This window comes from Scomber scombrus, chromosome 4 (assembly GCF_963691925.1).
Source record: "Scomber scombrus chromosome 4, fScoSco1.1, whole genome shotgun sequence".
NCBI classification, from domain to species: Eukaryota; Metazoa; Chordata; class Actinopteri; order Scombriformes; family Scombridae; genus Scomber; species Scomber scombrus.
This window is the reverse complement of record NC_084973.1, coordinates 16,348,696-16,362,901: the sequence shown is the minus strand read 5'-3', so window position 1 is coordinate 16,362,901 and position 14,206 is coordinate 16,348,696. Positions and strand designations below refer to the sequence as shown.

General features: G+C 38.4%; 3 protein-coding genes across 3 annotated transcripts; 1 reads left to right on the top strand and 2 right to left on the bottom strand.

The window, feature by feature from the left end:
- Positions 1 to 1,075: 1,075 nt before the first annotated feature.
- Positions 1,076 to 4,564, top strand: eif4ebp1 (eukaryotic translation initiation factor 4E binding protein 1). The gene is made up of 3 exons (XM_062417659.1): positions 1,076 to 1,517; positions 2,833 to 3,024; positions 4,187 to 4,564. Exons 1-3 carry the CDS (start codon positions 1,382 to 1,384, stop codon positions 4,216 to 4,218), a joined length of 360 nt encoding a protein of 119 aa, XP_062273643.1. The 5' UTR covers positions 1,076 to 1,381; the 3' UTR covers positions 4,219 to 4,564.
- Positions 4,565 to 7,537: 2,973 nt separating this feature from the next.
- Positions 7,538 to 9,310, bottom strand: spaw (southpaw). The gene is made up of 3 exons (XM_062417657.1): positions 9,037 to 9,310; positions 7,789 to 8,597; positions 7,538 to 7,690 (listed from the first exon to the last, which is right to left on the bottom strand). Exons 1-3 carry the CDS (start codon positions 9,308 to 9,310, stop codon positions 7,538 to 7,540), a joined length of 1,236 nt encoding a protein of 411 aa, XP_062273641.1.
- A 397-nt stretch (positions 9,311 to 9,707) lies between these two features.
- LOC133979186 (deoxycytidine kinase 2-like) lies at positions 9,708 to 13,819 on the bottom strand. The gene is made up of 7 exons (XM_062417658.1): positions 13,226 to 13,819; positions 12,630 to 12,739; positions 12,335 to 12,534; positions 11,893 to 12,040; positions 11,689 to 11,804; positions 10,530 to 10,629; positions 9,708 to 10,333 (listed from the first exon to the last, which is right to left on the bottom strand). Exons 1-7 carry the CDS (start codon positions 13,527 to 13,529, stop codon positions 10,307 to 10,309), a joined length of 1,005 nt encoding a protein of 334 aa, XP_062273642.1. The 5' UTR covers positions 13,530 to 13,819; the 3' UTR covers positions 9,708 to 10,306.
- Between the last annotated feature and the right edge of the window lie 387 nt (positions 13,820 to 14,206).

Genomic DNA, 14,206 nt, shown 5'->3' with positions numbered 1-14,206 from the left:
TTCATGCAAAAATATTAACTGTTGCAAAAACTAGAGAACACATGTATATTCCTTTTAGAATGGATTGAAGACATTATTAACGCAATAGCATATTACTCAATACTAAGGAATGCAACTGCACACATGCACAGAAAATGTTTTTAATGTAAAAGGCTATATATATATGAAATATATGAAAATATATATATATTTACTTAGAATGCTATGCACCCTTACTTGTCAACTGGGATTCTAGTTATGTTATGGATGTACTTTTAGCATCATACAGCTGTAGCTACCAAGAGACTGTTGAGTTCTGGGTAATGCCTGCAACCTGGGGATAAACAGGGGTCTTGTGGGTATTTTAACTTGTTTTGTTTGCTTTTTTTTATTGTTATGGAGAGTCAAACATGAATTTAAAATATACATGTAAAAGCCTTTTAATCCAATCAAATCCGAGGACATCTATTGACAATTTACTCTGTACACCAGCTCAACATTTACAAAATTAATAAAGAAATGAAATGTCTTTGTGTATGCCGTGTATGCTTTTCTGTGAGACACCCACATCACGCACACTGCTCATGCTCTCATTTATTTGAATACATTGCTCTCAAAGCATTCTGCTAACAGACATGCTGGATTTACCTGAAACTTTTCCTCTGCATACTCGTGAGCAAAAGGACTTTTTAAATATTAAAGTGGAGCAATTCATGTAAAACATACATATAAATAGACAAATAAATGGTCAGGTGCACAGATGACTAGACCCTGTTTGGTTACAAGAATGGTTAGATGTGTTGTGTGTTCATTTTCACTATTCTTGAATCAATTAAGATAACCAAAATGCAGTTATTCAAAACCAACAGCTATTGCATGTGTTTGCCAGAAGTTTGAGCTATAATTAAGCTCGTGGTAGTTTCACTTGCAAGGTCACATACAGTTTAATTGATCCTTTTATGTTTATGTAACTTTGTGCAGTGTGCAGAAGCTGTACCTGCCAGTAGGGGGCGGAATAATTCCACTTTGTCTGGAGCATTTTCCCTCGCAGCCTGTCTGTCTGTCTGTGTGTCTGTATGTTGTTTTGTGTGCATGTATAGGCTGAGTGGAGGAAGGTGTTCTCAGGTCCTTTTAACAAAGACCCTGGACACTTTGTGTGTGTGTATGCGTGTGTGAGAGAGAGTGCATGTTGTAATATGACACATTTTGATACTACCTTCCATCTTTTGCACTTTTGAAATAAGAGGTATTTATTTTTATTTATCTGAGCCATCCTGTTCAGCTATCTGACACAGGCGCGTGCTGGCTTTGTTGTTTTGTAAAAGAAAAAACAACAACAGGAGTTTCCGCCTGTTTCTAGTGATTTAGTTAGCTAGATATACTTTATTTTACTTGAGAGAAGATGTCCACTGACTGCCAGAAGACCACTGCCAAGGCCATCCCGTCGACTAAGAGGGTGACCATCAGCGACGCCGAGCACATGCCCCACGACTACTCCACTACTCCCGGAGGGACGCTGTTCAGCACGACCCCGGGTGGTACGTACTGTTGTTTGGGTTATATTTACATGTATGTGCTGTAGACTTGCCCACAGCCATATGTGTCTTACTCGTGTCTGCTAAACATCTGTCAGTGAATGGAGACAGTTTTCATGCTAACTCCATGAGGTCGTCTGCTGTCAAACGCTGCAGCACAACCAGCTGCTAGCTGAAGTTAGCTGCTAATGCTAACTAGCGTGTGTGTGGAGAGAGCCGAGACACAAACACTGACTGACTACACACATAAAGAAGTTATGACCCATTGCATGCGATTATTAAATCCTCTCTTTGCTGTGCTGCTTTCTTTATTAAATAAGATGTGTTCTTCGGAGTTTTGATTGTGGACTGCATCAGCTGATTTATGAAATGGTGGAAAGTACAAAGAAAAGTGCATGTACTCAAGTACTGTACTTAGTTTCAAGGTACTTGCACTTTACTTGAGAATTTCCCTTATGTGCTACTTTATACACTTCGACACAATGGTTTGGCGCAATGGATAATATAAAAAGCTTATAAAACACAACCTATTGTTAATGGATTCCAACCTTTTTGAATTTTCATGTCTCACAAAAAGCAGTGTGCAGTTGGGGTCACTTTTAAGATGTCTATGAATTGTTAACAGCTCCACCAAATATTATTTTCCCCCCTCTAAACCTCACCCATGGTTTAATTTCAATAAAAGATCCAATATTAACAAAAAATGTAATTAATTTTCTTCGTTCCTCTTCTATTAATCATTTCACAAACCCTCAGATTGATTTAGCTAATTTAGATGTATCTATAAGTAGCTAACTGAGCATAACGTTTCAAATTTCATGTGGTACCCCTCCTCTGTGTGTGTGTACTGTAGACTGTATAGAAATATTTACATGCAGTCTTATAAAATACTTTATACACAGGCTATGGTCTGGTCCTGGTGTTCCTCATCTTGTGGGGATGTATATTTGTTTACACAAAGTCACATGTGGGGACTCACTTCCCCATAATATAAATAATTAGGTGAAGATTTGGTTTAAGGTAAGGGTTAGGGTAATGTCCTCTGAAGTGATGGAAACACGACTGTGTGCATGTGTGTACTAGAGTTTTTACGCACAACTGATGTACTAATCCCATCAGACCTATACAATCTGTCAAATTTGTCATGTCAGTCTTGGGATGCATTTCAGTTAAACTTCTGCTATAATTGGCATTCGGCAATTCATTCATTATTACATGGTCTTAACAGTGTATTGTGTAAACAGACTTGTTCACTATGAGTACCCAAACCTTAGTTCTGATCATCATCTTCATCTTTTCCTGCCTGTTCACACCTCAGGAACCAGGATAATCTATGACAGAAAGTTCCTGCTGGGGTGTCGCAGCTCTCCAGTGGCTAAGACTCCTCCGCGAGGTCTACCTGACATTCCAGGGGTAACCAGTCCTCCGTCCAAAGACACCAATGAGAAGGCTCGTAAAGGAGAATCACTGAACAACAACAACGTCACTTCACCTGTTAACAACGACACTGGTAGGATCACAGTTCAGACAAACATTACAAGCTGGACCTGAAGTTAAAGATTAGATCCTAGATTCTGAAGTAAATTCATGGAGTCACTGAAAACTACAACCCTGATTAGGCCTTCTGATAAACCCTTGACCTGAGTTATGTCCAGGGTTGTTTTTGAGACATTGTTATACATATAAATAAATCAGAACCATAGTAGGCCTACATAGATTATGAAGTATGTTAGGATGTTTCTTGCAGCTGTTACGTTAACATTTAAAAAATAATTATCAAATTATGAATATTTTGATCAATTCTTTAAAAATTGGATTCATCAAATAGCACATTATTGTCACTCTCACTGATGTTATGTCAAGTTCATGCGTCGTATAAAAGCATAATATTCTGTCATCGAACAAATAAATAGGCTACAGTAGATGCCTACTTGTCAGGCTAAGAAAACAGTCCTGCTTTGATGATGGACTTCTGTCTGCTTGTTTTGCTTTTTGTGGTGCAGTCATACGTGGCGTGCCGCCCCTCTTTTACTCACATCTCTGCAAATCTCCGAGCAGATATCAGTCTCACTTAGTGGCACATAGTGGCCGTGGTATTGGTTAAAAGGAGAAGTTAATGTTTTTCATGTTGTTCAAAGAAAAGCTTTGCTGTGGCACAAGAAGATGATTTCTCCATTCTTAACTGCTCCTACAAAGCTCTGTCGTTTCTCCAACTAGAGAAACAGCCACCAATAAGCACAAAAAAGAAGAAGAAAATAATATATGTGCAAAAATACAGAGATTCAGAACCAGAATAAGGAAGTGAACCTGACATGTTTTCTCGTTCACTTGTCTTTTCGAATGGATTGACTGAGCACTCACACAACCCCATGAATGTATTCATTTAAAACATACTCATATTTCTGTTGTTCCTTTCAAAAGGCATACCTATTTGATGGCCTTTCAAATCAGATAACTGATGATACTTAAGATAATAGATAATACTGCAACAAACTTGTTAATCATCAGCATCTTAAAGCATCTTAGCAATATTTTAGAAGCTAATGACTTACCTGTATGTATGTCTTAATTTCACAGAAATATACTTTATATGATGAGACAGTTCATTAATCCCTATGTAGTGAGGTTTTTGTGTTCTGTTTGTGAAATGTGTGTATTTGTTTGTTTTTAAGGTGATGATGCACAGTTCGAAATGGACATCTAGATGGTGTTGGAACAAGTATTAAGACTTATCAACAAGATGCTGTGAGGGGAGGCTCAGGAGTACCGTCTCTTTTGCCATCATCCATTCCATGAAGACGGAAGTTCACCTTTAATATCTCCAGTGTCTCAGTGTTTTAAAATCTGTCCTTTGTCAGCCTGCTTTACTTGTTTTGCCCAGAACAAATCTGGACTCAGGGCTCAAAACTGAGTTATGTGTGATAAAGTGTGCCTTTCTGTACTGGCTACAAATTACAATTCAACGCTGAGAAGTACTTCACACCAACAAAGCCTCATCCTTAAGACCTAGTAAATGGATCAAAAATAAAGATCAAAGGGGAAAATTATAATCATTCCAGACACCTCTCTTCAGATACTGCCTTGAAATGTTCAAGATACTGTATAATTTTTGACTGCTCTTAAAAACGTGTGTCACACAGAGAATGTAGAATATCATTTTGTTGAATTTTGAAACAGATTTTCACACGGTTTGTAGGGTGACAACAGACATTAAAGAAAAAACCATTAAAACAAACATTGTGTGTTTCTGGTGACTTTAGTGCAAGTCAGTGTATTGTATTTTTACAATAATTGGGGTCCTGACCTCAGCCAGTTCTCTGGTCTGAATACACATCCTCTTGGACAGTGCTGTGAAAGGGCGTAAAAGCCATAGATTTGGTGATTAAGTGATTAGTCCATTCAAAAGTAAAGATTTGATTAACACATTTCACTGATTTTTATTATCTACAGTTTTTTGTTCGAAAGAAAGTGTAAATCAAATTTTTTGGAAGGAGTAAATCTTGACTGATGGGTTGCTTGGTAGCCTGTAGTGCTTCCTGTGCTCCCCTGATTCAGCACAGGTCATATCAGTGAAATTCCTCATGGAGCTCACTGACAACTGATAACCTCAGTCAGCGGCCTGGGGTCAATATGCAACTGTACATAGCTGAGACACAGTCCTTCCTTCCTCAGTGGAGAAATGTCATCATGCAACATTTCCACTTCTGCTGTTGGCACCTTGTTGATTCACTGTGCCCAGATAATTCTAGTCTCATAGTTGAAGTAGTTTATCAAGAGTTATATCATTTTAAAGTCTCTAAATTACTGTATGAATTAGATACTGAACGGATCGCAGTTATGTTCATGCAATGCGTTTTTTGACACATTCAGTGTCCTTCTGCCTTTCACAAGTGTAATAAGGCTTTACCTCACATTACGTTAGACTAAATAGGAAAAAAAACAAAAAACAATTCTTTGATTCAGATACAATAATTATAGGGCTCTGTAAACTACTGTAAATACAAAGGTAGATTATTTCAAAGTGAAAAACAAATATAGTACAACTGCAGATGTGCTATATTCAACTCAATTCAAAATAGTTTATTTTTCCCTCAAAAACACAAAATTATTTTACACACATAATGACAGTCTAGAAATACAAACCTGAGAAAGTTAAAAAGCATTAAAACACATCGGCATTAATAGCAGTAGCCAAAAATATTCAACACCACAAAGTCTCATGTAAATGTGTCAAAAGGCCAGTCCGTTACACAAAACTGACCATTTCCTCTACTGTTGCTGATCACAAGTGTAATATCTTCAGGAATAAAATCAAACTTCCTAACATTTGTTTTACATACAGACAATCTAAACTGCATTTCTGATGATGTAACGATGTTTACTAACATCATTATTGAAATGATATAACAGAATTTTATGTACTGGTTATATAATATTACATTTTTGACACAGGGCCTATCACATGATAAATTTGTGGGAGAGTGACACCAGCGTGTTTTGGACAGAAACGTTTGTCCATGATGGTGTGGATGTGTGAGAACTCGCTCATGATTTCAAGGTGAAGACACCAAGCTGCTGTAAATGTGTGCTGTCTTTTCTGGGGCAATAGTGTCAAGGTCCCTCCACACCTTCATGACTACAAATGGCCTCTGACCAAATATTGACATTGTACAGTGTAACTCAAAACCATTGGATAATTAATTGTAGGCCTATAAGACATTTGTGAGTGTAAGCCTCTCAATTCTTCCAGACATTATCTTGAATTAGGTGAATAAAATGGAAAAGTTACAACAGAACTCTGGTCACATTTTGGTTGTGGTTTGTGTATTGAACAGTTTCATCTGATCAGTTCCAGTCCACTCTATCCATTCTCCACAGTAGCTTCAGCATTCAGACATTTTCACTCGCCCCTGTGAGATACTGCGCTCTGTTTGTTTGGGGTCTAATCTCTCCTTCTCACCTCTGCTTCCTGACACGTCCCCCACCCCCAACCCAAAATAAACAAGCGCTACTACTTTTCTCTCCCTCATTGATCCATTCTTCAGTGCCTTTTTTTTCTGTGTGGTTCCACTCTTCCTGGATGTTTGATCACAATCCACAAAAGAAGCCTTGCCAGAAAAGGACACTAATGACCTCTGATGATGTGTGCACAACCGACCCAAAGATGTGGATTGGGGTTGAGGAGAGCAAATACACTAAAATGTTAGCTGGTCACTTGTGAGAGTAGGCAAGAGGGATTAAGATGCAGATGAGTATCTATGAGAAGGTTGAGCCTCTGAAAAGTGCTTTTCATTAAGCCATTATAACAAGTAATGTGTATTTCATTTTGTATAATTATATAAAGGACCTGTAAGGAAGATTCAATTGGAACTAACAAATTAAATCCAGATAAAAATTGAATTTATATATATTTTAAATTGCTGATCATAAAGTTTTGCAAATAAGCAAATAATGGCCTTATAGGTTTGAATCTTGTATAGTAAAATCTTTATAGCACTGAAAGATTTGACTTTGAAAACCATTTAACTGAGTGAATTTGAACATTTTAACAGTCAATGTTTTGCTATCTCAAACACTTTTATTTCCAGTATAAATATTTTTCAGCATTCACAAAACTAGACCAAAAATTCAAGAAAAAAACCCAGCAAATCAATAGACAATCATGTCCAAAAAAACATGAAGCACAACTCTGTCAAAATATAATGTTTTAATATAGTTTTCATATTTTATGTACAAAATATACATGATATTGTATAAATAGATCAAACATATTTTAATATTTCCATCAATAGACTTTTTCTCCATACTAAAAAGACAAAAAAGAGTGTAATATTGTGTTCCACCCAGTATGGATGAGATATATTTGGGGTTGGTCTGGGTCATATGTCAGATAGTGAGTTGGATGGCTACCTCTGAAGCTGTTCTTTAAATGAAAATAAAATAAAGTACAGGTACTATGGTCATCTTCTGTTCAACTGAAGTTCAAGATTATGTTCCATTAAGAGTTGCTCTTGTGCCTGCCTTCAGTGACAGCCACACTCCTCAACAATCATGTCGACGTGGTGCCGCAGGGACAAATCATCATTCTCATAATACAGCATGGAGAGCGGGCTGAGGCGCGTTGGTACACAGGATGGGCAAGACACTCTTCCTGGATTGTGATGTCCCAAGAGGCTCTGCAAAATACACAAATGAATTAGCAGCTGTACAAAGCCATGAGATTATGTTATATTCCAAGGAATCAGAAGAATTAAAAAACAGGTTATCATTTTACCTGCATGTATGCGTGGTTGGTTGGATGGAAGGAATCATCCAGAGGTGAAGGACACTCTCCCTCACAGCGATATGCATTGAAGCGCTTAGGGTGCACAATCCACTCATCCCAGCCGATGTGTTCAAAGTCCACCCACATGTCCACCTTACGACACAGCGGCCGCTGAATGGCCTCTGGTGCTGCAGTAGGTGCAGCTCCACCAGCCACCATCACCCTCTCCATTCGGTTTCTTTTGCGGCGTCGACTCTGACTGTCACTGCTCGCTATGTCCATGGTGACATACTTAGAGTTCTCCACTGTATGAATGAGACTATATGCTGCGTGGCCTTCCTGACGCAGGTTATGTTTGAAGAATATGACCATCATGACCCAGTTTGTGGTTGGATGGTGTATTGTTTTTTGTCGTCTTTGCAGATTCTTGAAGAAGGCTTTGTCGGATATCTGCCCTTCATCGCCAGAACCACTCCCTTCATCTATCTCAGGCTCTCCTGAGGCCTCCTGGCTCGACACTCCATCTCCCTGATACAGCCAGTATTTTAAAAGAGCAGTCACATTAAAAACCTTCCATGCGGAGTTTGTGCTATTAGGTGATGCGTCAATGCTCCCCAGGAAAAGGTGCTCATCCTGGCATGGTGTGCTGTCCTTGTCACAGCTCTGCTTTCGGGAGTGATATAAATCCACAATGACACGCTTAGAAGCAGAGAAAGCTGGTAGTCTGATCCGAAGCTCTGCCAGCTGGATGACATCACTGGTAGAGATGGAAGACATGTCAACGATCACTGTCCATCTCTTACCCACTTGATGGCAACCTAAAAATGAGACAAAACATGTAAATGGAAACTCAAACTCCCATACAGCAGTCAGCCGTCTTGATGATTCTGGGCAAATCAGATCCCTGGACAAATGTCAAAACACTGGGGTGGGAGGGTGAACGGGACAGGATGTGTATTGAACCCCCCTGTGCAAGGCCGTCTGAGGGCTAATATACACACCCTCTCACATAAAACACAGAAAGCCTTTAAAGTTGAATAAGCATTTTGACACTTGCTGGGTTGTAAAAAGGGAGGGTCTGATAACACAGATAGTGTACCAACCAAAGAGCTGCTAGGGGATGGAGCATGAGGAGAAACTATCTTATACAGTACATTACAGGGGTTATATTTAGTGATAATTGTACAAAGGATTAAAACCATATGCATGCCATTACAGTTTCAAATGTACAATAGTGACGCAATTAAGTTTACTCACCCTTTGCCATCAGATTTAAGACAGAGTCTGAGTTGTGTGCAGACAGGTTGTCTCCTGGTATATTTATAGTGTTTCCAGCTAGTGATGAAGAATCAGCAGTCCTGAAGGAGCGGTACAGCTGCATCATGTACAGAGGGTATCTGCTGTGATGATTAAAAGAGAGATTTCTGAATGCTAAACCGGCCTTGAGGCCTCTGTGCCCCTGAGCAGAGAAAACAACCCCAGAATAGCAAAGGAGGAGCATGCAGAAAACTGTCTGGACTCTAACTTCCATTTCAGTTGAAACTCAAACAAAAACTACTCTTAACAATAACGAGAGCAAAGATCTGCTTCCTTCCTCCAGCTGGTCTCAGACTGAAATGATGCTGTGTGCAGATGGAGCTCCAGACAGGCCCCTTTATAGTGGACAGCTGCCCTTTGATGACCCCTGACTACTCCAGGCATCTGAACAGCCCCTCTGATCACCAGAGCACATCAGAGGGCCCGAAAAAAAGAAAACATTTAGCCAAGGTCATTGTCCTGTCAAACTGCCAGAGTTTTTTTTATTCATTAAGGAGACTAATCCCATTGAGATGTAAAAACCAGTTAACAAATAGCACTTAAAATGCTGTACAGCAAATTATCACCTTGTAATACAAATTGTGCAAATAAAGGAACTAAGAAAAAACTATAAAACCTTAGAAAATGTGTGATAATAAAAAGGACAGCACATCTCAGATTTTAGAAAACAAATTATTTATTGACATATTTTAAGAGCAACATATCTGTAGTATTTGCTTGTTCTATTTGCTTGTTCCAGCCAGTGAGGAATGTCAAGTAAACTGAGTTCATTGTAGTAAAAGTACAGATAACAACTTCGACAGGCTATATATTAATTCACTTCAATCTGTTTCAATCACACAGCTGTGAGCGTTACTGTGTGAGGGAGAATTCCTTTTAAAATTCCAAGTAGAATATATCGTACAGTAGAAGAGCAAACTTTATGACATATCTCAAAACAAACAAAAAACCAACCAAGCAAACATAAAAAACCCTGAAAAAATGTAACAATCTAAAACTTTTTAACAGAAGCACATTTAAATAGAGACTCAATCTGTGTGTTTTATCGAATATGGTCATGTAGAAACAGCAGCTTTTCAATAAGAGAAAACATTTTTTATATTACTCCATAGTTCCTTCACTCTACATGTGGCTCATATGCATTTATATGTCAGTTAACAAACTTGAGTGACTGAGGTCTGATGGTTGATGGTACCTGATGACTGTCTTCTCATAAAGCTTTGAAGAAGTTCTTCACCTGCGTATGAAAAAGTACTTTAAGATCACAATGCATTAAAAACACATCCAGAAACAGAAATGTGCCAGTGGAGTAAATTCTCATTGGATCAAAGACTGATGTTAAGAAATGTGGTATCAAACATGAGGAGTGGGCCCTCGTGTGGTCAAAGCCTGCATGGCAGCTTTTATGTCGAAGTGCAATAGATAAAACACACCTGTGTTATAAATTGCTCCCGCACCTCTGGGTCACTCTGAAACTCCACGCTGGCATCGAGTTGTAACACAGGTATCTGTTTCAACTTCTCAAAATGTATTCTGAAAAAGGGAGAGCCGAGCTGTGTTACACTCTGCAGCAAGGTAACAGCCTGAAGTCCTCAGACCACACACTGCCAACAGTCATCTGTTCACAGCCGAGCAATAAACAGCTGCGAGGAATGGCATTTAAAATGGGGATCTTTGAACAAGAGTCAGAGCATCCTGTAGAACAATGGCTGCACCAAGACTGCATTTATTCATTTCACTTTTTAAAATCCAATTTAATTTACAGTTTTTTTCTGATTGCTTAGACACTATTTTAGCAAAACTTTACACACTAACCAAAAACCAGCAAAACACAATGCATCAATTGCAAAAGCAAATAATTCTAGCAAAACTCTTCCAACTCTTTAAAAAATGTGTTTTTGCATCAATACAGTGACACAAACCATCACTGAATGAGCACATGAAGAACCAACTGTGCACTGGCAGTATAAATGAAAAAACATGTAGTAAAATACATATAGTATCCAAAAGTGTGAAATATGGATGTGTATTCCACACATAACACGCTATCAGTTTTACTCTGCCCAATATTTTCCTCCATTGTTGTCCAAACTAAAAATGTACTTTTGGTCTGTTTACAGTGCTCCTCCGATTTGTAAGTGAACTCATTATCTGAAAGTGTCCGGGGGAAAAGGCAACTGGCAAAGTTGTGTAGCAATGTAGAGAACAAAATTAATTGACACATTGAGTGTAAAGTAGAAAACATACAGTTTCAGTTTGGCACACTTGGTTAATGCACTGGCTACAAAGTGGTTTCATGGTGCTTTAGGAACTACTGTTAGCATTTAAGCATTCACAAAAACTGTAATATTTCATATGTAATATCAAGGTTTGCATTTACAGAAGTCATCTGATTGTATCAGTTCAGTGTGTCCTGCCTGACCTCTCTCATATCTAAGAGAGACGTTTTAAGTGTCTCACATCAGAAGTCATGTTGAGAAGGTCTTTGATGACTTTTTGCATTTCAGCAGTGGTCACCAGAAACAGCCTTATTCAAACATAAAGATCTAAAAGGCATGCACAACACAGACATGTGATCTCATTAACACTCACTCAGTGCTCTTGTCAACAAGCCACCTCTCATGTTGAATATGCAGCTTTTCCAGATAGTCCAGCTTCACTCCCTTCTCCTCCTCTCTTCCCCGGTGCTCCAGGCGATCCATACATTTCTGAGAAATACACAAACATGCCATATTTTTGTGTACAAGCCTCATCAAATCGCTTGAATGCAAACTAAGAAATCTCCTTTGTGCAAACCTTTGGCTGGGCTCTGAGATAGATGATGCCCTCCAGCTCCACCTGGTGTCCAAACTGCTCTACCAGGAGAGAGTGCCAATCCTTGTAGACGGCCCACTCTGTCGAGTTGATACAACCGAGCTCAAACATATTCAGAGCAAAGATATATCTGACAGAAAAGAGCGTCAATGTTATATAAACAAAATATAGAGGAATGCATACAAATACAAATAGTCCACCAAACATAACTTTGTTTAGTATTAACACTAACAATATGCTGACAACATGTTATACTTAAGAGTAAGTCTACAGCTCCCCGCCTCACTCTGGTAGGAGTTATTTGTTTAAATAAATGGGATTTTGGCACGTTCTTGCACATATGGAAAAAAATATGAATCCTCGAATTAAATGGAGCAGAAGAGGAGTTTCTAACTTTCTTGTCATTTTGACCTGACTCACTCACCTGTCGCTGTAGATCGAGCGCTCATACACCTGGACAGGTGTTCTCTCTGAGCTGAGAAGGTGAGCTGGAGGAGGCTGCAGCTGCGTTCTCAGCCGGCTCATGCAGGAATATGTTTGAAACGTGTAAGACCAGCGCTGGGGGTCCTGGTACATCATCTCTAGCAGGTTGCACGCTGTTGTCTGAGGGGATGCACCTGGCCCCTGTGAATGAAATCAGTCGAGATCAGATACATGGTCAGCTTGCTCTCATTTGATTTTCTCTGTGAGCAGTTATAAAGGTGAAGGAATGTGCACACCTTCGAGGTCCCACTTTTAATGTTCTGCCACTTGCTGACAGGTTCTGCCACCACCTCCCAGTCTGGACAAGCTGATTTCAAGAGTCTTGCAAAGGTCGACTTTCCAACAGCTGATATAAAAGAGAGCATAAGTGCTGTATAAGTGGTGGAAAGTAACTAAGTACTCAAGTTGTGTAATTAAGTACAATTTTTATGTACTTGTACTGTACTTCTGTATTTCCAATTTCTGCAACTATTTACTTTTACTCCACTACATTTCAGAGTGAAATAATTTTCTTTCTACTTTCTACAACTATAGTTACTATTTTCTATTTTTCAAATATGCTGATTTGCCTGTTTTTCCTTTTCATATATGATAGTTAATTAACTCAACATATTAGACTATTAGACAAAAGCATTTTGAAGACATCATTGTGGTCTCTGAGAAATCATGAACAACATTTTTTCATGTTTATAACATTTCATTGACTGAACATTTAGTCAACTAATTGAGAAAATGATTGATAATGAAATTCTTTGTTACAAAAAGTGTGTATTATTGCAATACATTTGGTCTCTGTGTTTAAGGTTAAATCCTGCACAGATACTGTTCTTACCAATGTTGCCCTCGATGGAAACTCTCTTCACTCCAGCTTTTCCATCCTCAGTTAACGATTTATTCGACAGACAACTTGAGCAAGAAAAACTTCGCTTCCCTGCTTTGTGAGCCATAGCAACGTTACTTAAATTTTTAGTTTGCTGGTTTGTGGCTTTGTTGGCAGCTTGCAGGAAGCTCCTGCATGTCTTCCACTGAGGAGGAAGCACATTATATCCAAATCTCATCACCTGTATCAGACCTGTGCGGGTTTTAGATTTGGAAACCCGGTTGAACAAAACGCATCGATAAAGTGCAGACATCATGACAGACACACCTACAATAACATATGGCTTATCGCACTGATTAGCACTTCAATGTGCTTCCTAATGTCAGTGAGCAGTTAAGACTTGATGCTTTACTCGCGTTAGCTAACATTAGCTCATCTTCTCCATGATGTAACCTTTCGTTATGAATAATCGTCTTAAAGCTACATTAACAGCTATTACTACATTCATAAAAACAATTAAAATGTTACTGAAGCGTTCACAATTTAGCGTCTCGTATGCTTGCTGCTCATTGATAATATTACTTAAGCAAGGACACAAAAAGAGTGACTAAATGCTACAAACAGTGGCAACCAAAAGCACTTCCGCTACAAGTGGTTCATTTTGTCGAAATAAAAGTCTTTCGACGACCCCAAAAATTAAGAAAAATAAATGAGATTTTTTTTTTTTAAACCAAAGATGTTTTTTTTAAGTTTAATTTATAGAAATTGTACTGTGTGCAAATACAGCAAAGTGTGTGGTCGTGACAGTTGAAACAATTTGATCTTGTACCCGGAAGTACTTTACTTTGCTCTTTTTAAAATTATGTATTCTTTGTTGAACAGACTATACAATTAAATAAACAAACATATATATTTTAAAACAATCAGTCATTCTAGTTCATAAATAAAAGCTAAATTTAATAAAGGGCATAAATAATACATTCTAATTTCAAT

Coding starts and splice junctions, on each gene's coding strand:
- spaw (XM_062417657.1), bottom strand. CDS start 9,310: ATGGAAGTTAGAGTCCAGACAGTTTTCTGCATGCTCCTCCTTTGCTAT. Junction 8,598..9,036: donor CTTAAATCTGATGGCAAAGG/GTGAGTAAACTT, acceptor TCTCATTTTTAG/GTTGCCATCAAGTGGGTAAG. Junction 7,691..7,788: donor CCAACCACGCATACATGCAG/GTAAAATGATAA, acceptor TGTATTTTGCAG/AGCCTCTTGGGACATCACAA.
- eif4ebp1 (XM_062417659.1), top strand. CDS start 1,382: ATGTCCACTGACTGCCAGAAGACCACTGCCAAGGCCATCCCGTCGACT. Junction 1,518..2,832: donor GTTCAGCACGACCCCGGGTG/GTACGTACTGTT, acceptor TTCACACCTCAG/GAACCAGGATAATCTATGAC. Junction 3,025..4,186: donor ACCTGTTAACAACGACACTG/GTAGGATCACAG, acceptor TTTGTTTTTAAG/GTGATGATGCACAGTTCGAA.
- LOC133979186 (XM_062417658.1), bottom strand. CDS start 13,529: ATGATGTCTGCACTTTATCGATGCGTTTTGTTCAACCGGGTTTCCAAA. Junction 10,630..11,688: donor CTTGTTGACAAGAGCACTGA/GTGAGTGTTAAT, acceptor TCCCTTTTTCAG/AATACATTTTGAGAAGTTGA. Junction 10,334..10,529: donor GGGAGCAATTTATAACACAG/GTGTGTTTTATC, acceptor TTTCATACGCAG/GTGAAGAACTTCTTCAAAGC.